The 23,897-nt window shown below is 46.9% G+C and overlaps 2 protein-coding genes across 11 annotated transcripts in view; one reads left to right on the plus strand and one right to left on the minus strand.

Moving 5' to 3' along the window:
- Positions 1-849: 849 nt before the first annotated feature.
- RFESD (Rieske Fe-S domain containing) lies at positions 850-23,048 on the plus strand. 4 transcript variants are annotated; one of them, XM_089313046.1, is made up of 6 exons: positions 861-1,482; positions 1,914-2,039; positions 10,870-11,049; positions 11,153-11,187; positions 13,331-13,601; positions 16,720-17,408. In XM_089313046.1, the coding sequence occupies exons 3-5, from the start codon at positions 10,875-10,877 to the stop codon at positions 13,592-13,594; spliced, it is 474 nt and encodes a 157-aa protein (XP_089169172.1). In that variant the 5' UTR covers positions 861-1,482; positions 1,914-2,039; positions 10,870-10,874; the 3' UTR covers positions 13,595-13,601; positions 16,720-17,408. The 4 variants fall into 4 exon arrangements, with proteins under 4 accessions (XP_017200099.1, XP_089169172.1, XP_089169173.1 ...); XM_017344610.4 differs by lacking the exon at positions 16,720-17,408 and having other exon boundaries at positions 850-1,482; positions 13,331-13,617; XM_089313047.1 differs by lacking the exons at positions 13,331-13,601; positions 16,720-17,408 and adding an exon at positions 21,981-23,048.
- SPATA9 (spermatogenesis associated 9) overlaps positions 16,446-23,897 on the minus strand; it is a 70,524-nt gene continuing 63,072 nt past the window's right edge. For all 7 annotated transcript variants that reach the window (XM_089313043.1, XM_089313041.1, XM_089313045.1 and 4 more), the window contains 2 exons: positions 18,678-18,773; positions 16,446-16,939 (listed from right to left, as the gene is read on the minus strand). In XM_089313043.1, the coding sequence (XP_089169169.1) occupies positions 16,652-16,939; positions 18,678-18,773 (384 nt within the window). In that variant the 3' untranslated portion in view covers positions 16,446-16,651. The remainder of the gene's footprint in view (positions 16,940-18,677; positions 18,774-23,897) is intronic.

The following is a 23,897-nucleotide window of genomic DNA, read 5'->3' on the forward strand; positions in this document are numbered from 1 at the left end:
AAATAAATATATATCTTTTAAAGTCTATCAGATTCATATACTTTGAGCTCTGACCACAAGTATGAGGGTTTTGGTGTGCTTTTTTTTTTTTTTTTTATTCGGGGAAGTATAAAGAGGAAGAAAAATTATGAATCCAAAATATAAAAGTGAAACCCTTTATCTGCCCCCAAAGGAACTACCGTTATGTTCTGGATTGTTTTTTAACGTTTACCTCTCATGTGAGAAATAATTTGGGTTCACACTGTAGACAGTACAATAGATCTCATTCTGCACTTTTCCTTCTAACGTTCATCAGCTCATGAACCTACTCTCCGCGTATACGGGGTAGTTCACCTGCTTGAACTGTATTTTATTGAACCATTCCCGTGTTGATGATCCCATTAGCTGTTGTCATTCTTCCCTTGCACCTTTACCTAAGAATTATATGCATCATGAGGAACTTTTCCAAGTAATTTTTTAGGGTAAACTCCTAGGAGTGTGACGGCTGGGTGCACTTAATATTTGGATAAATGCAGTGAGGTCAACGCCTAAAGAATAAATGATGACACTCACATTTGTCAAACACAGGGCTCAGTCAGCCAGTTCCCAGGCGCGGCCGGGACGCCGGGGACAGCGGGCCCCTGCCAGCCCGGGTCCTTGGAGGCCACAGGGGCCGTCGCCGGGGGCGGGTCTCCAAGGTCACGTGGACGATTCCGCCCCGCCCCGCGATGGCTCGCGCAGCCGCATCTCGCAGAGGCAGCGGAGGGCGGGTCTTGAGGGGGGCGGAGCAAGGGCTCCAAAACTGCCAATTCTGTTCTCGCCTCGCGCGATTGGGCGGCCGGGAGCGGGGCGGGGCTCGCGGGGCCAGCTGCTTCCGGCCGGGCCCGCGGCCCCGAGCGCAGGCTTCCTGCGGCGGGGGTTGTGGTTGGGTGGCTGTGGCCGGCTGGCTGCTTCTGGAGGTTGCTTGGAGCAGTTCGGCCCTCTAGGGCCTGCGCTCTGCGTTGCTGAACCGTTAAACCTCGGTGCATAGTTGTGCCCAGGCACGGGAGGCTCACCCTGAGGGCGGCAGCGCAGCGCCTTTAACAAGCTTTGCCGGCCTAGATGGCGCGCTGAATATGAGGGCTGTTCGCGGGTTTCTGCGGACCCGCTGGAATCTTGGGCGGGGGGATCCGCTGCACCTGCACGGCCCAGTTCAGGCTCTGTGCAGCGCTCTGCTAGTCTGTGAAATAGAACGCGTGGTCACGCGGGGCGAACCTGCCAGGACTGGAAGGACCGTGGCGCTGACGGCGACCCTGGTTTGAGCGAGTCCCACGCAGTTTCCCTCTGCCTCGCGGTGTGCCAGGCCCTCGTTACAGACCACAGCTCAGAAATTAAGCCACGTGCCCCAAATCACCCCACGCCGGGATTCGAGCCCAGGTGGAGCTCACCTATGGTCACAGGTCTTTAATATCAGACGGTGGTGGCAGTTTTCAGAACAGCTACATGATTATATTAAGATATTAGGCAAGTATCCAATTTTCAAACATTTGTGGACACAACTCGGGCACATTAGCGTTCCTACATTTAAAAAAAAAAAGTTCAGGATCGTCCTATTTGGTGATAGGTATATACGTATCGGTGTTAGAACTCACAGTATATCACTATAAATTTTTGCTAAAAAGTTGTGCCTTCAGGATGGTTTACTGGGAGGCCACGTGTTTTTTATGTATGTATATAATATATATAATTTTATAAATATAAATATATAATTTAATTATATATTTTATATATGTATATAATATATATAAATATATATATAAATCCATGGTGCTGCCTAAATGGAGTACCTTTCCTTCTGGTGGTTTTCTGAGGATTAATGAGCTAACATAGGAAATGTGTCCAAGTAATAACCCCTCTGACAGCTAGTTTTTATCTATTGTCACTGTGTCTTCCAGTGGAATACAAGGACTGCTCTTGACCTAAACGCGAGTGTCACCCTGCAGATAAGCATTCTGAGCATGTGTGGGCCAAGTCCCCAGACTCCGTAGAAGCGCCTGAGTCACTGCTCAGGAGAGCGACAAGTAAGTACCTTTAATTTCATATCTGTGTTGTGTCCAGTGTCCTTTGGAAACTCAGCTGAGTTAAAATATTTTTTTTGAAAGTTCAACCTGTGCTGAATAAGTATCTAGTAGTACTGAGGGTCTATTCTGCTAATTTATAATTTTCTATGGAATGAGCACCTTTAGAAACCTAATTTTAAGGACAGATGAGACGTTTTTCTTCAAGACAGTTTTTCGAGGGTAAGTATTTTCATTATTCCACTTTCCTCTTGTTAAGATTCTGCTGGTTTTGATCTGTTGTACATAGTTCATGATGTGATCGTAGTTCATGATGTATTCTTGCAGAGTGCTGTTGTAAAGTGTTCTCCCCACAAAAGCAGTAACTGAGGTATGCATAGCTTATTCAGCTACAGTTGGTCATGCCACAGTGTGTATATACGTCAGTGCATAGGGTTGTTCACAGAAAATACATACAATTTAAGCTGTCAGTGTAACACATTTTCAGCGAAGATTGTGCGATCTTAAAGTAGACTCAATATGCAGGCAATGGGAGCATCTGGATAGCTCATCAGAGTAGCAGTCGTTAACATGCTCCACGTGGCCTTGTCAGAATGAGCCATGACGTCCGTAGTATTCAATTAAGAATAGCATGCGCGTGAGTATTGAATAGTCACCAGCTGGCATAAATAGTGCCATATATCATGTGGGGGGGGGACTCTTCCTCCAAGGATGAGGTAATACTTTCTTAAGCAGAATGCAAGGCTGTCGTCTGATTCTCTGAACTCTATCAGTTAGCCCCAGCCTTCCTGACCACTTCTTATCAGCCCTTTCAAAGGCTCCTGCAGTGTTCAGGGTTCCTACAGTTTTTCTTGATTGGAGGCTGAACCTGGAGGAAGAACGGCATTTGGTTTTCATGTGGGAGTTGGGAGACCTTAATCAACGTTCAGTGTTAGTCTGCATCTCCTGTATCTTGTTACTTGCTTCATGTTTGTATTTATAGTTTTTGCCTGGAGGGAAAGATAGAACTGTTCATTCTCTTCCTTCTCTGGTCCCGTTTTGAAATAAGCCATACCCACTTCTCAAGTTCATTCATTCATGATTCGTGGGCAGGCACATTCCTTGAGGATACAAAGTGCAATTTTACTCCTGGGTTTTGGATCATTTGCTACATAATATATAATATAGGAAGATACAACTTAGATATTGAAAAGAATAATTTTAGATATAAGAACTAACAAAATATTTTGAAACATTTAAGAAATTTTGCCTTACTTTTCTTCATGCATTTACCCTGTAGACATGTATTCTTGAGTAATATATTGTTTGGTTTGCCTGCTTTACACTTGAAAAAAAATGGAAGCATCCTTTGAATTCTTTTTAAATTTTTTTTCACTTCAAGTAACATTTTGGTGAGTTTATTGTTATTATTATAATTTTTCCTCTCCTCTCTCCTCTCCCCTTTCTTTTGTTTTGGTGGAAGAAGAAAGACATCTGCCTTCTGCTTGTTCACTCCCAAATGCCCGCAACTGCTGAGGCTTGGCTAGGCCGAGTACCCAATCCAGGTCTCGCATGTGTACGACAGAGGCTCCTTGCGCCATCACCTGCTGCCTCCCAGGGTGTGAATTAGCAGGCAGCTGGAATTGGGAGCAGAGCAGAGCTGGGACTCAAATCCAAACATTCTGATAGGGGGTGAGGGTGTCCCAAGCAGTATTCTTACCACTAAAACAAACACCTAGCCCCTGAAGCCATGTTTTTAAATAATAATAATAATGATGATGATGCAAGTTGATGTAGCGATACATTTTCAGTGCCATTCAGCATTCTGAATACACCTGCAAACTCCCGGCTCTGCTGTTGGGTTTTGAGCTGCTCCTTGTCCTCTGTTGCTGTGGCTTCCTTGTGTGCACGTTTCCTGGTCATTCGTACGCATTCCTGCTGTGTACGCCTAGAGTGGGATTGTGGATCATGAGTTTATTCAGCCTTACTGGTGAGGCCGGACTGCGGTAGCATCACTCGTGGTCTTGCCAGCGCCTGGTGTAAGTTTTAGCCAGCGGTAGAAGAAAAGTAGCATCCCCCTTTGTGTCTTCGCTTTGCCTTTTCCTACTAGTGGGGTTGATCACCGTGGGGTGTGATTCCTGGCCCTTCAGATGTCCTCCTGTGTGAAATGTGTGTGTTTTTTGCCCTTTGTTATATGGTTGTTTGGCATTTTCTTACTGGCCTTTAGGAGTTGTTTTCTGAACCTTAGTCATTTATTGGATGTGTTGTGGAGTCTGCGTTCCTTTCTCTTCAGTCTGTCTCCGCTTCTTTCTGTTCATTGTCCTGCCCACTGCTGTTGTCCTGATCGCCGCTGTGTCTGCTGTGGGCACCTCTGCAGAGGAACACTGCCACCTGAGCCATTGTTGTATTTGGATGCCAGCCCAGCCCAGTAAAACCAAATGACTGCTTAGAGACAGTCTTCCAGCCTCCTGTCAGCCACAGCCAACCCAGAAAATAGTGTCCCTGCTTCTCTTTGCCTTTTTTTTTTTTTTAAAGACAATTATTTTCTATTGTGAAATATATATTATTTTCTCATCCTTTTGTTTTTTCAAGTAACTGGCTTATTTAGAGCATGGATTAACAGTGCAAACTTCAGAGTGCAACTTTGACATTCCTGTAATTTTCTCAAATTTGATGTGTATGATGTTTCCCTTTTTACAGTGAATCATAGTTTCCACACGTCTCCATAAATACACATGTGCACACGCACGCACACACACACATGCCCTACTACTTACACCTCACTTTGGGAGCGCAGACTTACAGTGTCATCTGATACCTGTCTTCCCTGTAGCTCAGAACTGCCTCTCTCAACAGAGCGGCCTGCGAATAATTCCCTTTTTCTGAAGCTCACCCCATCGCACTCACATAGAGAGTTTTCTCCTAAATAGTACTTCCTCTGTTTTATAAACTCGCTTTCAAAATGAGCCACGCTCTTTTCCTTCTAACATTTCAAAGCTTCCACTGTGTCATGCAGGATTAAATAAATATTTAGAGAAGCCATCAGAAAAGTCCTCCGCCTAAGGTCTGAAGCCACTGGGCACTCTCCGTCTGGTTGAGAGAGCATTGAGTCCATAGTTTGTGGCTGTTCTCAGCAGGGCTCAAGTGACTCTTTTAGAGAAGTTAAATGTGTTTGTGGGTGCATTAGCCTAAGACCGGGGTGGAGAGAATGACAGGTTCCTGTCTCTAACTTCCTATGAACCATGGCCATGTTTCTGCATTTGAAGAGGGAGGGTGTGGATAATGAAGACTCATCTTTTATAGTAGAATATTGATGTGGAGCTGAACGTGATTTGTGGTTTTGTTAAATATCTTGCATCGTAGACAGGTGTGTGAATACTTGACATCATGAGTGTTTTACAGCAAAGTTCTTTTTTTAAAATTAATTAATTTATTTGAAAGGCAGAGCTACAGAGAGGCAGAGGCAGAGAGAGAGACAGAGAGAGGAGAGAGAGATAGGCCTTCCATCCGCTGGTTAACTCCCCAAATGCCACAATGGCTAGAGCTGGGCCAATCCAAAGCCAGGAGCCAGGAGCTTCTTCCAGGTCTCCCATGTGGGTACAGGGGCCCAAGGACCTGGGCATCTTCTGCTTTCCCAGGCCATAGCAGAGAGCTGGATGGGAAGTTAAGCAGCCAGGACTTGAAACAGTGCCCATATGGGATGCCAGCACTGTAGGTGGTGGCTTTACCTGCTATGCCACAGCGCCAGCTCCACAGCACACTTCTTAATATCTCACAGCAGCCAGGTCCCTGTAGCAAATGGGGGCCATTGCTCACTCATGCTCATTCATGCCCTTTCCTCTCTCACAGGTAATTCTTTGACTTGCACAGGGCACCCTTGGATTCATCTGCAAGCTGCCTGGGCCTTTCTGTAATTTCCAGTCCAATTAAATAAATACACAAAATGATTCAAATGGAACTGAAAATGAAAATATTGGACAAAACCCAGCCTTGTCATTATATTTTGTTTTGGAAGGCTTGTGTCTCATGCAAACATATAATGAAAAGTTATAAGATGGCCAAAGAGTATGTGAGGTTGACAGTGCGTGCGTGTCCCTTTTTTTTTTTTTTTTTTTTTTACAGGCAGAGTGGACAGTGAGACAGAGAGACAGAGAGAAAGGTCTTCCTTTCCTTTGGTTCACCCTCCAATGGCTGCCTCGGCCGGCGCGCTGCAGCTGGCACACCGCGTTGATCCAAAGGCAGGAGCCAGGTGCTTCTCCTGGTCTCCCATGCGGGTGCAGGGCCCAAGCACTTGGGCCATCCTCCACTGCACTCCCTGGCCACAGCAGAGAGTTGGCCTGGAAGAGGAGCAACCGGGACAGAATCCGGCGCCTGACCGGGACTAGAACCCGGTGTGCCGGCGCCGCAGGCGGAGGATTAGCCTAGTGAGCCATGGCACCGGCCTGCGTGTCCCTTCTTTAAAGCTCAGTGTATGCACCACGTTGAGTTTTGAAGAGCTAATGTTACACAGTCTCATATGTGAATCGTCATTTTCATTCAGGGACCAGATCAGCTTTGTAACCCTTGAGCCTGTCCCTGTGAACCATATTGAGAGATTCCTTAGTCTTGTTTCGTTTTTTTTCTTTTCATTTCTATACACGAAGAGATGGGATAAGAGAAAAATTTTGGAAATGGAGGGGAAAGGGTATAGCTTATATTCTGGAGGTATTCCCTTACTTACCACTAGTTCTTGGACACTTCCTGGTATTGGATTTCTAGGAGAATGAAGATGTAGGGTAGAAGTAAACTTAGAGAGAGAAAGGGGCACAAAACATGCCAGCTCCTTATGGAACAAAAAGTCTGAAGAAGATCGGAGTTTACTAGGATGCCCAGGTTTCCTTCCTGTATCATTTGTTTAATAGTCAGAGCTGGCCAGCATTAGAGTGGCTTTTACATGAGTGCCTACCCTTGCAACCTGAGGAGGCTATTGGCTAGACAAGAAAACAGAATGAAGTTCATGTGAACGGTACATCAGTTATACCCTCCACGGGTCTCGTCTTTCTTCAGTGTCTCTTCCACTTGACCTCTGATGCTGAAGTGCCTTGTGCCCCTCCCCAAGTGATTGCATGGAATTCTGTAACTTGGGAGCCACCACATTTCTCCTAGTGACTCTCAGCTCTAGTGTCATGTTCTCTGCCTGCTGACTTGATTCCTCCATTGCTTTTAATTTCCCATACCCACAGAAATAGCATTCCTTTCTCAGTCTTCCCTGTCACGTTCCACCTAGTTGTACAAACCTAGAACTTGGGAGCTGTTTCTTTGGCTGTGGCATGTCATTCATTCCAGGTCATCAGCCCAACTTCTCTGGGCCTCTGATTCTTCACTCTGAAATTAAAATAATAATAATAATAGTGCCATCCTTTTAGCAATATTCTGGGGGGATTAAAAGAGGTAATAAATAAATGTGAAGTCTTAATTTTTATAGGTACTGCTGTTATTGGTGTTATCCACGCCTACTCTGAGTCAACACCCTGTTCCAAGCTACCAGCTCCATCATGGATCACTGCAGTGGCTTGCTTTCTCTTCTCTTCTCTGCTCTCTCTCTCTCTCTCTCTCTCTTTCTTTTGAAAGACATAGTTATATAGATAGGTAGAGCCAGAGAGAGCGAGGTCTTCCACCCGCTGGTTCTCTCCCCAGTTGGCCACAATGGCCAGAGCTGAGCTGATCTGAAGCCAGGATCCAGGAGCTTCTTCCAGGTCTCCCACGTGGGTGCAGGGGCCCAAGGACTTGGACCATCTTCTACTGCTTTCCCAGGCCATATCAGAGAACTGGATCGGAAGAGGAGCAGCCAGGACTCAAACTGGTGCCCATATGGGATGCCGGCGCTGCAGACTAGGGCTTTAACCCACTGTGCCTTAGTGCTGGCCCCTGCAGGAGCTTTCTGATTTCTGTGCTTCCGTTCTTACTGTGCTACAGTCCATCCTCCTCAGAGCCAGGACACTCGTGGTGCACAGCCCTGCCTTACCCCGTGGAGCAGCTTCCCATTGCTCTTAGGACAGAATCCACATGCCATGCGGCAAAGCCTGGCTTCTGCCTGTTGGCCTGTCTTGCTGGTTACAGTCCTTTCATTTCCTTTCATTTCCTCTGATTAACCAAGCCTTTTCTTTCCTTCAGGCTTCTGTATTTCCTGTCCTTTTGGTTTGGAATTCCTCCCCTGCCCCCAGATCTCAGCTGGTCCAGTCTCTGTGCATTTCAGGGGTTCAGCTCACCTGTCCTCCCAATGACTTTCCCGGGCCCACTCTTTGCAGAACTGCCTTCTCCTGTGACTTTCCCTCTCATATTACCTGGTGTGTTCTGGTGTGTGGACTTTTCTGATGGTGTGCATTTATTTTGTATTTTTTAAAAGATTTTATTTATTTGAAAGGCAGACTTAGAGGCAGAGAGAGAGAGAGAGAGAGAAATATCAATCTTCCATCTGCTGGTTCACTCCCCAGTTGTCCGCAACAGCTGGAGCTGGGCTGATCCAGAGCCAGGAACCAGGAGATCCTCCAGGTCTCCTACATGGGTTCAGGGGTCCAAGAACTTGGGCCATCTTATACTGCTTTCCCAGGCCATAGCAGAGAGCTGGATCGGAAGTGGAGCATTCGGGATTTGAACCGGCGCCCATATGGGATGCCGGCACTGCAGGCAGCAGCTTTATCCACTACACCACAGCGCCAGCCCTGGGGTGCATTTATTGTCTTTATGTGTGTGTTTACTCATTACTAATCGCACCTTCTAGAATGTAATCCTGGAGAGGGCAAACACCTCCGTCTTGCTTCCTGAAGTGCCAGCCCTGTGGTTTGTATTCAGAACTCCTGCATCCAAAGATGGTCTCTCAGGAGGAAGAACTTCATAGAAGGAGACTCTGAAGAGCCACTGTTGAAAGCTGTCTTTGTATATGAGAACGTCGCTGTGCTAGAGTTTATTGTACATGGCCACTCTTGGAGAATTTTGCCTGCTTGCTCTTTTCAAACATAACCCTCCCTAACTAGGTAAGAGAAGCTTGCCCGCCAGTGTCCCAGAGGCGAGTTTAATTCCTGCTTCCTGGCTCAGCCTTTCATTCCTGTCATACAGGGAAGGAACTGAAGTAGCCCTCCTCCAAGACAGTGGCTCGGTCCACAGAGGATCTGGAGCCTGAGGGTGACCCCTCGCCCCCATTCACCCTGCAGAATGAGCTGGCAGGGCTGGGCGCTGTCTGCAGGGTTGAGGATTCCCACTCTGCTCCAAGGGCAGAAACCATGTGGGCATTTCAATAATGAACTTCCTAGGAGCTAAAGGAATAGGCAAAACCCGTTGGTCTTAGTTTCTGTCTTGTGATTTCTTTTTCATTGTGTGCCAAGATTCAAAATAAAATCTCCCAGGGAAGACCCTGGGAAAAATCCTGTATTGGTGGCTGTAACTGTGACACGGATGTGTCTTGATGTTTCATTCTAACATGGAACTAGCCATCTGTGACTGTGTTCTTAAAATATGCAGAAGGTTGGGGCCAGTGCTGTGGCATAGCAGGTAAAGCCATCCCGCCTACAGTGCTGGCATCCCATATGGGCGCTGGTTCGAGTCCCAGCTGCTCCTCTTCCAATCCAGTTCTCTGATATGGCCTGGGAAAGCAGTGGAAGATGGCCCAAGTGCTTGGGCCCCTGCACTCACGTGGGAGACCTGGAAGAAGCTCCTGGCTCCTGGCTTTGGATCAGCTAAGCTCCAGCTGTCGTGACCATCTGTGGAGTGAACCAGTGGACGTAAGACTCTGACTCTCTCTCTATCTCTCTCTCTCTCTCTCTCTCTCTCTCTGCCTCTACCTTTGTAACTCTGCCTTTCAAATAAATAAATAAACAAACAAACAAATAAATAAATCTTTTAAAAAATATGTAGAAGGTCTCCGGGTCACTTTCAGACAACTAGGCAGAATATCTGCATCGCCTGCAAATTCTGCTGTATAGATTAACAGAAGAGACAGTCATCTCTGGATGCCTAAAATAAGGCAGAAGAAAGTAAAGACCACTTCTCTGTGAAGGAAGAGAATGAAAGGCGCCCACCCACACCTGTGCCTCCGCCCAGCTGCACCTGTGAGTTAGCTGCCTCCTCTCAGCTAAACCACATGAAGCACCTCAGTCCAGGGGCCCAAGACTACTCAGGTGATCGGAGACTCCTCTTTCCACAGAAGGAGGAAAGCAATGCAGACAATAAGCAGATGTTGTTTAGTATTGGTTTGGTATGTATTGGTTTGAGAGACAGTTCCCATCCACTGGTTCACTCCCCGGATGCCTGAAGTGGCAGGTGATGGACTGGTGTTGGAGCCAGGAGCCATGAATGGACACACAATCGGGTTTCCCACGTAGGTGCCTGGAGCCCAATTACTTGGGCCATCATCTTGGCCTCCCAGGGTCTGCATTAGCGGGAAGTTAGAGTTAGGAGCCAGAGCCAGGAATCAAACCCAGGACTCTGCTGTGGGACACACAGGTTTCTCAACCACAAGGCCAATGCCCCCTCCCTCCCACAGTACTGAATTGGATGAGAATAAAAGACAGTGAAACAGTACTCTCTGTGCCTTAGGAATTCAGACAATGTCCATGTTAAGCCTTGAAGTGAATCTAATACAAGACTAGCTTTAGAGTGAGGAGTCGTCCCTAACTGTGGCAGGCCTTAAGTGCCTGCAACTCGGCGTGATGGCGATAATCCAGTATTTATAAATGTTTTATTTGCTATAGCTACAGAAAAATACATCCATTCATCTCAAGAAATCCAAGACTGCCCTTACGATTGCATCTGTGAATTAAGTGGTAGCCGCACTAGGGAAGACCATGCGCGATTTTCTGTCTTTTCCCGTTTCATTCAGCCAGCATGGATGCTGATGGCACCCAGCAAGCTCCTGAACAGCAGGAGTATTCTTCTGTCTGTGTGGGCACCGAAGAGGACCTTAAGAGACGGGAGCGGATGACAGCCGTGGTCCATGACAGGGAGGTGGTCATTTTCTACCACGGAGGAGAGTACCACGCCATGGACATCCGCTGTTACCGTAAGACTTTTCTTGTTCTCCTAAAACTTGAGTTCATCAGCCACAGCACTCTCCCAAGTCAGCGCCTTTAGTGACGGGGTGTGATATCGCATTTCCCTTTCAGATTCAGGAGGGCCTTTGCACTTGGGAGAAATAGAGGTACGTGAAATTAAGTTTATTCTCAACCAGCTCAGATGTTTATGTTTCCTGTTTATATTCTCTGATCTCATTTTCTCAAAAGAATTTTTGTTTGGGTTTAGCAGCTATATTTTATTGGCTTTGGACATAATTGTCAATGTTCTTTATAGTCTTGTAGTGCGCAGAAAGCCATTGCACAGGTAAATATGGGAAATATGCATGTCTTTTGATATAACAGTTATACTCAGAGATGGCTGTCCTGTGGATGTAACTGCACAACTGTTTATTATATAATATAGGAATGGTTTATTGCAGCATTGTTCATTAGAATGAAAAATTGAAGGTGACCTAAATGTTTTTCTAAGATTTACTTATTTCTTTATTTTAAAAGCAGAATGCCTGCCACAGCCAGGAGTGGGCCAGGCCAAAGCCAGTAGCCAGGAACTCCATCTGGGTCTCCCACATGGCTGCCTGGGGTCCAAGCACTTGGGCCATCATTCGCTGCCGTCCCAGGTGCATTAGCATTGAGCTGCATCAGCGGTGGAGCGGCCGGAACTCAGAGTGGTGCTCTGATATGGAATGCTGGCATCACAAGCAGCTATCTTAACCCACTGCACCGCAACGCCAGCCCCAAGCTCCATGTTTGAACGATGCAATCCTGGTGAAGTAAATTCAGATTCAGCCATGCTGTGGAATATTATGTAACCATTAAATCAGTGAGATAGATCTGTGTGTGAGTGAAAGAACCAGTCCAAGAATAAGAGTTCTAATGAGATTCCATTTTTAAGTCAAACATGATATAATTTTATTTTTAACACATTGCATAATTTTCACTTTTATGACTACATATTTACTTTTATAATAAAAATATGTAAATTATACTTTTAAAGAAAGAAGCCACACTTTGACGTCTTACCTGAAGAAGACTGGCTAGTGGCTAAAACTAGTCATCTGATTTCTTACTTCTGTGGCTGGCACTGTGGTGTAGCAGGTTAAGCCTCTGCCTGAGGTGCCAGCATCCCATATGGGCTCCAGTTCGAGTCCTGGCTGCTCCTCTTCTGATCTAGTTCTCTGCTGTGGCCTGGGAATGCAGTAGAAGATGGCCCAAGTCCTTGGGCCCCTGTACCCGCATGGGAGACACTGAAGAAGCTCCTGGCTCCTGGCTTTGGATTGGTGCAGCTCCTGGCCATTAGGGCCATTTGGGGAGTGAACCATCAGATGGAAGACCTCTCTCTTTGTCTCTGTCTGTCTTTCAGTAACTCTACCTCTCAAATAAATAAATGAACAATTTTCTTGTTTCCTATCTGACCCTGATCTCTCTGTCTCCCTTCCTCATATTTTGCCCTTCCTCCTCCACCAGCCCCTCCCCTCCTCTCTCCTTCTGTCTGACTTGGAGGTAGAAGCTTGAACTCAGCATTTCATTCTCTCTACACTTGGCATCCACTCGGTCCCACACCTGTGCTTCTGTTGAAGGACACATGTGTGTTTAAATTATGAAAATGTCAAAGTGTGCAGAACCGGCAGTCCATAACGAGAGCTGTAAGCCTGTGCTACTCAAAGTGGTGTCCCTAGATCAGCCTTGGAGGCACGGGGAGCTTCTCAGACTGGCAGATCTGGACATACATACACACGCGTGCACACACACACACACACACACGCACACGCGCACGCACACACACACACACACGCCACCATTCCTGCTCTTTAAAAGTTCCAGAAGCACTCCATGAAGACAGTTAAAATGTGGGCAGTTAACTTCTCTGGGTCACAGCTTGCATTCCCGTTAACACAGGCACTGGTGCCTTTTGTAACCCCTTCTGAACATGTATCTGGAGCTCTGGCTTTTCTATTAGCTACTGAAAACTCCCCAAGCAGCCCTTGAAGCCCTAGCCCCACTTCTGTCAAGCCAGAGACATTGAGACAGATCACAGCCCTGCCACAGTCACGAGAGGCGATTGCCAGTGTCTTCCAAGAACTCCAGCTCCCCGGCTGCCAAAGGACTGGCAGCGACTCCTCTCAGACGGAGTCCTGCTTCATACTGATAATTCGTACGGAGAAGCTGCTTGCTTAACCTGCTTCTTCGACAGTGGACCCTGTCCGAGCCTGAGGTTTATCAGCAGCAGCTGAAATGTCAGACTCCTACAGCGTCTCTTTCTCCCCCTAGGATTTCGATGGCCGAGCATGTATCGTTTGCCCCTGGCATAAATACAAAATCACTCTGGCGACAGGCGAAGGACTGTACCAGTCTATAAACCCTAGAGATCCAGCGGCTAAGCCCAAGTGGTGCTCCAAAGGAGTGAAGCAGAGGATCCACACAGTGACAGTGGACCGGGGGAATGTGTATGTGACTCTCTCCAAGGAGCCTTTTAAGTGTGACTCCGATTTTTATGCCACCGGAGACTTCAAAGTAATTCGGAGTTCTTCCTGATAAAAATGTACGGCAATGAGAAATGTGTGTGCTTGAAAACATTTTAGAATAACTTTGCCACAACATGAAAAATGGTTTTTTTTCCAACATAGGCACAACTATTACTTACCTTTAAAAATCATAGAAACGCGAGGGGTTTAAAAGCACAGGTACTTGGGATGATGTAAGTGATGTGGGCAATGAATTTAGTAATTTTTAAGCCAAGTTCTTGTCTCTTGCAGAGATAGGACTATTAAGCAGAGACTGGTATTGTGTGCGAATAGGAACAAAGTTTACTTGGCAGTGGGGATATAAACATAGATTCTCACCCAAGTGTGGCCCACCCTACACAGAGAAACACACAACATGAGTGGCCTAAAGAGTTGCCCTTCAACTAGAAGACAAGAAAAACCAAAAACAGCACCCGGGGTGGGAAGGTCTGTCTGAGAATAGGAAGGTGGGAGAGGTATGTCTGAGCACCCACAAAACTGGCACGGTACCACCAGGAGAGATCCAAGGTGGAAAAGAGCACTTTCCCATCTTCCACCACCTTTTATCTCATATGACTCAGATGCATCATGGGAAGGCAGGTGCTTTGACTGGCAGGTAGTTGTGTACATGTCGTGGAGGGAGTGGCTTATGACTTCCAGCTCAATAGACCCAACTAGCTGCATGCCTATTTATCCCACATCATAAGGATTATCATCGTGATCCACAGAATACATTTCATGCAATCCTCTCAATAGATTGGAACCTGAAGGTCACAGGTTTGGGCTGTTGGATTTCAGAAAGATAAAAGTAATTTGAAGAGTAGGTAAGTAAGTAAGATTTAGTAGGAAAATGTTTGTAAAGGAGAAACACACTCCTATTTGATGTAACAGACTTATTTTCTGGAAAAGTTCTAGTATCAACAAAGTGAACAGGGTCGTGTAACCTCGGCAGCTCTCAGCAGTCTTCCTTCTGGGTCTCCTTGATACCCCTACAGTTCATAATTGATACTATTTTATACTGTTTACATAAAATTTAAATATACTCAGGTCTCAAATTTTAGCTGGACAGTTCCCTCAAACATATAGCAGATTTTTCACACTTAAAAAAACGCCTCCATGTCTATGCCTCTCAGATTTAAAAAAAAAAAAAATTTAAATGCCTCAAAAAATGAGATCAGTTTACATGCTGAACTTAAAAATAAGATCCTAACCAGTGTGCTAAACATCCAAACCAAAAGTTTGGCTCAGTTTCTCTGTGGCCAAGACAGATTCTTGAAGAAGCTACACACAGCTGCTGCCTAGCCATGAGAGACAAATTCTCCCACTCAGCCAGGGTAATCTGAATTTCTGTGTGAAAATTTCAAATAAAGGAGATTAAAAAAATTTTAGACAACTCCATTCATGTGTGCACAACTGGGAGTTGCCATATGTTCACAGAGAGAAGAGAGTTAGGGTTTCCTCCCTAAAGAGTTCACAGGCAGGGGTGGCATTCAGGTGGTTCACTTGGCTTTACCACGCCAGTTACTTACGGCCAGCATGTTCCGGTTGCCTGGTGCCCCCACTGGCCGTACCAGTTGTTAAGTACTTCGATTAACACGCTGGGTGCCAGTCATGCAAAACTCAGCAGCAAAGGGGCTGGCATTGTGGAACAGTGGGTAAACCTCTGCTTGCAATGCCAACATCCCGTATCAGAGCCCTGGCTCGAGTCCCAGCTGCTCGGCTTCTGACCCAGCTCTTTGCTAATGTACCCGGGAAGGCAGCAAAAGATGGCCCAGGTGCTTGGGACCCGTCACCCAAGTGGGATGGAGTTCTGGGCTCCTGGCTTCTGCCTGGAGCAGCCCTGGCTGTGGTGGCCATTTGGGTGAGTGGACCAGTGGATGAAATCTCTCTCTGTGTCACTCTGCCTTTCAAATAAATAAGTAAATATGACAACAACAAGCCCTGAGCAGCATGTAAGAAGAGTAAATGGGACCAGAAAGGAACAGCATGAGAATGAACTTATGAATTCAGAGTGAGAAGATCTGTTCATGAGGTTGGGAACCCCAGTCTCAAAGCACAGTAATCTAAACACCACAGGAGTGAGTCCCGAGTCCAGTTCTACTCAACGTTATCAGGGCCTGCCCTGGACTCTTCCCCTTGGTTTTGCTTAAAAATTGTGAATAAGGTATGTCATAGAAAGGCTGTGCTGACTGAGCCCTGTGCCGCATGTGCTACGCTTCCTTCTCTGTTGAGTTATGGACAGCAGGGGGGACCCTGCACTTCCTGCCCGTTTCCCAGTCTACCAAGCCAGCCTTGGGCTCCCTAGACTTGCTCTTGGTGGCACCAGGCACAGAGAGCACCCCCTCTCTCAACTGACCCCAGGTCTTAACACATTCCAGATGTGCATGGAGGAAACCGGAGTACTTTCTGCAGGCAAAGGCAGGACCAGTATCAGCAGTTGCGTCTCTCAAGGGCAGTGGCAGTAACTGGAGCCTGGGTTTGGTTTCTCTGTTCTAAGTGTGTGTCCCGTGTGTGGAAGGACACCCTGCCAGGTCCTGTCCTCGTGTACAGACCTGGTCTCCCCAGATGTGTAAGTAATAGTTTGCTTTATACACACAGCATTCACGAACTGCAAGCCCTTCGTAACTTGACAGGTGAGTTCTGGAAGAATAATAGGCATTCAAACTCTGCAGCCTGCAGACAGAAAATACATATCCTCTGTTTGTTTAATCTCCTAAAAAGATATATAGCACTGTGATAGGGTTTTTTTTTTCCTGCCAAATAAATAGACATTTGAAACTGATCTTTAATAAAAACATAAACACACCTGCTGTTTGATAAACCACAGTCTAACCCACCACATGGTGCATTTTCTTATTCATTAGAGATCATATAGCCATACGTGTATTCTAATCAACTCCATTTTATTTTCCCTGCCATATAAACACTAGAGAATGACATTGAAGCAGCAGCCCCCTGCCCCCGCCCCTCTTCCAAAAGCAGAGCATTCCGTGAAGGCAGCCGCGCCTCCCAGTGTTGGCAGGTGCGAGGCGCCAGTGGATAGACGAGTCTCGGGCTCTGCTGAATGATATTTGCGTTCAGTCCCTGCTCACTCATTCATTTCAGTTGACTGGTCAAACACCGAATGTAAGACCTGGATCTTGTTACTCCGCTTAGGAGCAGGAGGCTTGGGGTCCTGTGAAATGTGGTCCGGCTTCTCTGGCAGCGACCTGTAAGGTCTGGCTTTGATTCCACCGTCTGGAAACTCGGGCTCCACAAGTATGGGCTCAGAAAAGGCTTTTCTGGAATGTTCGCCCTGCACTCGGTTTTGCCTAAAGGACTCCTCTTCTTGCAAGATGGTCTTTACCTTCTCCAGGACAGTATTAACACAGACGGCCTGCATGACAGAAAAGCTGGGAAGTCGGGTTTCTTTTTAAGCTCCTAACTACAGAGGAGTCACTCCGCACACTGTTCAGAATTAAAGCCACTGATGTCCACCAAAGAAGCACTTCCCTCCGGGAACCTTAAAACCTTGTATGTGGGGCCGGCGGGTGGCGCTGCGGCATAGAAGTTTAAGCTTCTGCCTCCAGTGCCGGGATCCCACATGGGCGCCGGTTGGCATCCTGGCTGCTCCACTGCCAATCCAGCTCCCTGCTAATGTGCCTGGGAAAGCAGTGGAAGATGGCATAAATGCCTGGGCCCCTGCACCTGCGTGGGAGACCTGGATAAAGTTCCAGGCTCCCGGCTTCGGCCTGGCCCAGCTCCGGTCATGGTGGCCATTTGGAGAGTGAACCAGCAGATGGAAGATCTCTCTCCCTCTGTGTCTCTGCACTTCAAATAAATGAATCTTAAAAACAAACAAAAAACCTGTATGTGTCAGTCGAGATGTATTTTGTCTCTTTCTTGACTCACTGTATGTCTTACATCTTTCTTCATCTGCCTTAATTAAATAAACCATTTTTCTGAGTGATGAGATTTGCCCCCAAACATGTTGATATCTCAAAAGAAGGTTGCTTACACCTGGGCATACAGTGGGAAGGCTGCAGGGGCTTTTGGTTAAGATCTTGGGAAGCCAGTAGACGGGTGATGGCTCAGCAAACCCGTGATCCACTCCCCACCCCTGCCCCCAACAATGCTATCCAGTACCTTAAGGAGAAGAGTATCAAAACAGAAAAAGAACTTGAAATATTCAGAAACACCAAGGGACTCTACTTAGTAAACCTGCGCGTACCATTGTCTTATAATGGTGAGTATTTAAGGCAAGCAATGAAGATAGACAATGCCCTGAAAATTTTACAAAAGAAATGCTTCAGGGTAACCATGGGTGCGTTTAGAAGGTTTTCCTGAAGAGGTAACAGCAGCTGAAGGATGCAGAGCCTCGTGCTCCACCAGCCTGGGCTGGGGGTCCCACCCCTCTCCTCCCTCCTCCCTCACCTGCCTCTCACTAGGGAGTGCAGTGAGGGCGAGCCCCCGGGGCCCCCAAATGAAAGGGAGGAGGTCAGGAGGGAAGCTCTGGACAAGTTGCTCTCCCCGTGTAGAGAGAGAGGGACTGTTTCTGGCCTCTGCCCGTCTCGCCTTGTTGCTGTGGGACAGTGATATGGGTGCAGTGACTGAGTAGGAGGTCACAGATCCAGGGACTGAAAACAAGTTTCTAGAGGGAAAAAGGAAGGCCCTGGTGTCTGTCTGCATTCAGGCTGCTTTAGCAAAACACCGGCAGCTTAAAACCACAGAATGTGCCGCTCACCCAGGGCGGTGGCAGACCTGGTGTCTGGAGCAGGCAGCCTTTTTGATGCATGGAGGACATTTCTGCCTGGGTGGCCTCTCTCAGGCCACCAATCCTATTCCTGAGGGTTCCACCAAGGGACCTACCTGTGTATACCAGCACCTTGCAAATGCTTTGACCCCGAAGTCTGCCAACAGCAGTAAACTTTATAAAAATAAAATGATTTTAGTTATGCAAACAAATTTTGATTTTTAGCGGACTGGCTTGGCTTCTCTGAAAGGTAAACTGTTAAGATAAGATGAGTTTGAGTAACAGGAGAATGGTGCTTTCATTTGTACATACACTATTGGACGGCGTCACCACTGGCATTAGGAAAAGGAACGTGTGGATTCTAGTGCTTGTCCTGGCTTACCAAGTAAATGAGAGCTGCGTAGGAAGCGTACATTATGCTGGTTAAGGCCGTCTTCGCCGGAAAGGAAAGGATTTCAAACAAAGAACTGCTCCGGGCCTGCAAACACAGAAGAGATGGAAATAAAACAGCATTTGTCAGTGTTTCCGCAGTATATTTTGCAAACTGGAGTACTGTTCTGGACTGTTTTCACAGTGTGGAAATATGTTAGTTCACTTTTCTCCTTTTCACAGGAGGTGCTTTCCTTCGCATGACACATCTATGAGAGTGCTTCACGGAGAGCGGAACAAAAAGATGTTGATCTTGGTGGGAAAATTTGGAAATCCATGCATTCATGGGGTCTTCACAAAGTTCATGGAAACGTATATAATGAAAAAAATGCATGGATTTCAAAATGGTTTTGCACCAAAATAACCTTATCTTTTTTAAAAAAACATTTATTTATTTATTTGCAAGTCAGAGTTACACAGAGAGAGGAGAGGCAGAGAGAGCGAGGTCTTCCATCTGCTGGTTCTCTCCCCAATTGGCCGCAACGGCCAGAGCTGCACCGATCCGAAGCCAGGAGCCAGGAGCTTCTTCCAGGTCTCCCACGTGAGGGCAGGGGCCCAAGGACTTGGGCCATCTTCTACTGCTTTCCCAGGTCACAGCAGAGAGCTGGATGGGAAGTGGAGCAGCCGGGTCTCGAACTGGTGCCCATATAGAATGCTGGCGCTTCAGGCCAGGGCGTTAACCCGCTGCACCACAGCACTGGCCCCAATAACCTTACCTTTCAATTCCACTTTCCGAAAAGCTTTTGAAGTACTCTTGCATAAAAAAACTCATTTCCAAAGTTCAAATTACTTTAACTCTTTTACAGTTACCAGCTGTGCTCACTAGGCGGAGCTGCTATGCGCGTTAGGTTAGAAAAACAGTCTTTGTTCAAATTCATGTCATCATTCTTTACTACATTATTCACAACCTCAATTAAGCAAACAGCCATCAGAATAAGCATTTCCGGGAGACAAATGGTGCTCTTGGAACCGTTAACCATGAGGCTGCTGCAGGCCAGCATTCCCTTAGGCGCGCATGAAGCTTCGGGAGACGCTCTGTGCCCAGGAGCAGGCGTGTCTGTCTGAAACACAGAGACGGTTTAGACCAGCATTGAATTTGCCTTCTCATTTGTGCCAGCAGGTGTGCGGGTCTCGGATGGACCTGTGTAACATGCTTAGTTTAAGGGCACCAAACAGTCTTCCAGGCCCCACCACTGTTGCCCTGAGCAGGAGATGAACTGGGGACGCCAGGAAAAACATCCCCTTCCCATTGGGCAGTGAAGGGAGTGGCAGTTAGCCACGCTCCTCTGAAATAAGAGCCAAGCCACTCAGTGGCTCCAGTGGGCCTCCAGATGGTACAGGCTACAGCCAATAAAACCATGGACGTGCGCAGCAGAATATGTGCCCAAGCCAGAAAGAACACTGCAGACGCATTCATTAAAAATTTACAACACTGGGCCGGCGCCGTGGCTCAATAGGATAATCCTCTGCTTTGAGGCGCCGGCACACCGGGTTCTAGTCCTGGTCGGGGCGCCGGATTCTGTCCCGGTTGCCCCTCTTCCAGGCCAAACTCTCTGCTGTGGCCTGGGAGTGCAGTGGAGGATGGCCCAAATGTTTGGGCCCTGCACCCACATGGGAGACCAGGAAAAGCACCTGGCTCCTGGCTTCAGATCAGCGTGATGCGCCGGCCGTGGCGGCCATTGGAGGGTGAACCAACGGCAAAAAAGGAAGATCTTTCTGTCTCTCTCTTTCTCACTGTCCACTCTGCCTGTCACAAAAAAAAAAAAAAAAAAAAAAAAAATTTACAACACTGGGAAAAATAAAGCAGAAACAATCAACAACAGAATGGTTGAGGAAATTGTCCTACATCTACCTGATAGCATATTATGCAACCTTTTTTTATTTTTTATTTTTAAAGATTTGTTTTATTTATTTGATAGAGTTACAGAGAGAGGTCTTCCATCTGCTGGTTCTCTCCCCAAGTGACCGCAATGGCCAGAGCTGAGCTGATTTGAAGCCAGGAGCTTCTTCCAGGTCTCCCACATGAGGGCAGGGGCCCATGGGCCATCTTCTACTGCTTTCCCAGGCCATAGCAGAGAGCTGGATGGGAAGTGGAACAGCCAGGACTTGAACTGGCGCCCATGTGGGATGCCGGCACTGCAAGCTAGGGCTTTAACCCACTGTGCCACAGCACCGCCCCTTCACTTTGTTCTTAAAACAATCCTATGATGTTGCCATTATCGTCATCCCCATTCCATAATGGAGAAAAGGAAAAGGTGAACAGCAAACTTGTTTGCGGTAACGCAGCTGGCCCGTGGCAAAGTTGGATTTAAACTCGGAATCTTATGGCCAGCGCTCCAGCTCACTAGGCTAATCCTTTGCCTGCGGCACCAGTACCCTGGGTTCTAGTCCCAGTTGGGGTGCCAGATTCTGTCCGGGTTGCTCCTCTTCCAGTCCAGCTCTCTGCTGTGGCCCGGGAAGGCAGTGGAGAATGGCCCAAGTGCTTGGGCCCTGCACCGTATGGGAGACCAGGAGAAGCACCTGGCACCTGGCTTTGGACCAGCGCAGTGCTGGCCATAGCAGCCATTTGGGGGATGAACCAATGGAAGGAAGACCTTTCTCTCTCTCTCTCTCTCTCTCTCTCTCACTGTCTAACTCTGCCTGTCAAAAAATAAATAAAAAATAAAAATAAATAAACTCGGAATCTTACACACGCCGGCCCAGGTGCTTCACCTGCCCATTAGGCTGTACTGCCCTGGGGGAGAACAGCAGCGGGTGTGCTGGAATGGCTATGATTTTATTTATGGCATAGGTTTGCAATCCATGAAAATAAGAAAATTCTTGTAAAGAGCTTAGAATGGCTGCCATGAGCAATGTGGTAGGCATCATTAGCGCTTCATAATACACGCGAGACAGAGCAAGAGGCAGAACTGGGAGTGTAACAATTATGACTCCATACACACAAAGCAGGCCCGACTAGCTTGATGCTGCTGTCCAGGCACGCGTGCGATTAACTCATCGAGCTGCGCGCTAAACTTGTACATTCTGTATACTTGCATTTTAAGGAAAAGCCCTATGTCCAGAGTTCTGAGGATTAAAATATAGATAATTCACATCATACAGGAAAAGTCTGGACGGAAATGCACCAAGGGTATATGAGCTTTGTCAGGTTAACATTTATAGACGTGTTATGGCTTCACATGCTTAACACAGGATACTTGTTAGATGCTAAGTTCTATTCTAATGGCTTCATCTGTGTCGTCTCCTTTTATCTTAGAACCAACCTATGAAATAGGAACTCGGGCTCAGAGATGTGAACGTGCTTTCTTGTTTTCTGAACTTTCCAAGCTCAGCTGTCAGAGTATGTGGCAGTTTTACAAATGAAATTAGGCAAACCGGCGGGTGCTGGGCTTCGCGCGGCAGCCGGCTCGGGTTTTGCCTCTTCCTGCCGCTGCTGAACCAAGAACAAGATTCCTGAGTGATCGCTGGCAAGCTGAAACCCAGAGTCCGGTTTGGCCTAGTAGCTGAGAGGGCGCCTGGGGGCGGGGCGGCGAACCGGGCGGCTGGCCGTATACTTCCTCCTCGCTCTCTTTGCAGCCCCACTCCTAAATGTTGCAGCAGGTTCAGCCCACTCCCTCCGAAGTCGCAACTTGGAGAAGTTCCTAGAATCCCTGGCTTCTAGGAAGCACTTCCAGGAAATGAAGCAGCTGCTCTTTTTCCCCCCTTCTTGGCTAGAAGAATGAAAATGATTGTATGCTCTTGAATCTATTAGGAGACAAACATCCTGGCACACAGCAGCCTGTCTAGGAGGGGGAAAAAACAAAGCTGCAGGTGCACGCCCACACACTGCCCTTCTGGCAGAGTGAAGTCTTGAGTTGCTGGCTACACGAAGGCACAGAGCATCGGGCGGCTGCGCCTCCAAGTAAAAGGGCTGGATGCGTGAGCGATTACCCTGGGTCTAGCTCACTACATTGCTGTCTCAGATTCGGTCCTTCACCTAAAAGGACTTCAAACTGTTCAGTCTCAAAATTCTGCGTCTGAACTATGTTCGGCATCTGAACAATTAAGACGGTGTATTGCCTAAGGGTCACCCTGTCACTATTTTAATGCCTTTAATACATACTTTCTATTCCTGTAACAAATCATCCTTTCAGAAAAACATGCTGCTTCCAGAATGTATGTGGTTACTGGCAAGTAGCCATTTTTCAATTTTATGACTCACTTGCAAACCCATCTTTTTCATATTATAAGCTTCCCTGTTTCAGTTTTGGCATGCGTTGAGCGGGAATCTTGTATGGTTAAAAAAACAAAAACTGAGATAAATAAACGAGAGAAATCTGGTAAATGGGAGTCTTTATTTGGATTGTCTTGGCCTCTTTCGATATTTTCAACTTAACCTTGTTCTATTAATTTTGGTTCATTTGCATATTTGAGTGAAAAATATCTTGGTCTCAATGTTACGTCCATGTATTTTCTTTTTCAGTTTGGTAATGTTAACTTGTAAAACATGGATCTTTGAAGATTAAAAACATTTCAACTTTTAGCTAAACTTCCACACAATTTTTGACTGCCTCATCTCATAAGGAAGTATCTATGTTCGTCTTTTTTCACTAATAATAAAATAAATCTCCCCAAAAGCCAACTACAAACAGTTCAGAAAATAAAGATCTGCTTACACAAGGGCACTGCAAAACACTGGTGGAAGATGGAGTTAAATTATCAATTTATTTTGGCGCAAACTCGGAAATCTATGTATAATCGTGGAAAATGTATATTAAGAAAAGATATGCATGGATTTCAAAAATTGTTTTGCACCAAACTAAACATCTGTGAATTCCATTTTCCACAAACGTTATGTGGAACGTTCTTGCACAAATGAAATTAGGCAAACCGGCGGGTGCTGGACCTGGAGGCTGGAGAACTAGGGGACCACGTTGGTGCAGGCTGTCCACAGCCACCTTGAGCAGGGAAGGGCACCAGCACAGTCGGAGAGGAAACTCTTGCTCCCTGATTCAGCAAGAACCACGGCAGGAGACCGGCTGCTCCCACACAGGCGCATCCGCAAGACCTCCACAACGCTGTCTGTACTCAGGAGGACGCGGCCCAAACCCCTGTGTTGACATCCCAAGGGGGCGTTCTTGAGAAAGCCTTGAGAGGGGTGGTCCCCATCTCTTAGCCACACTGGAGAAGCCCG

Source organism: Oryctolagus cuniculus, chromosome 14, assembly GCF_051225735.1.
Source record: "Oryctolagus cuniculus isolate XC-2025 breed Fujian yellow rabbit chromosome 14, ASM5122573v1, whole genome shotgun sequence".
Taxonomy (NCBI): Eukaryota; Metazoa; Chordata; class Mammalia; order Lagomorpha; family Leporidae; genus Oryctolagus; species Oryctolagus cuniculus.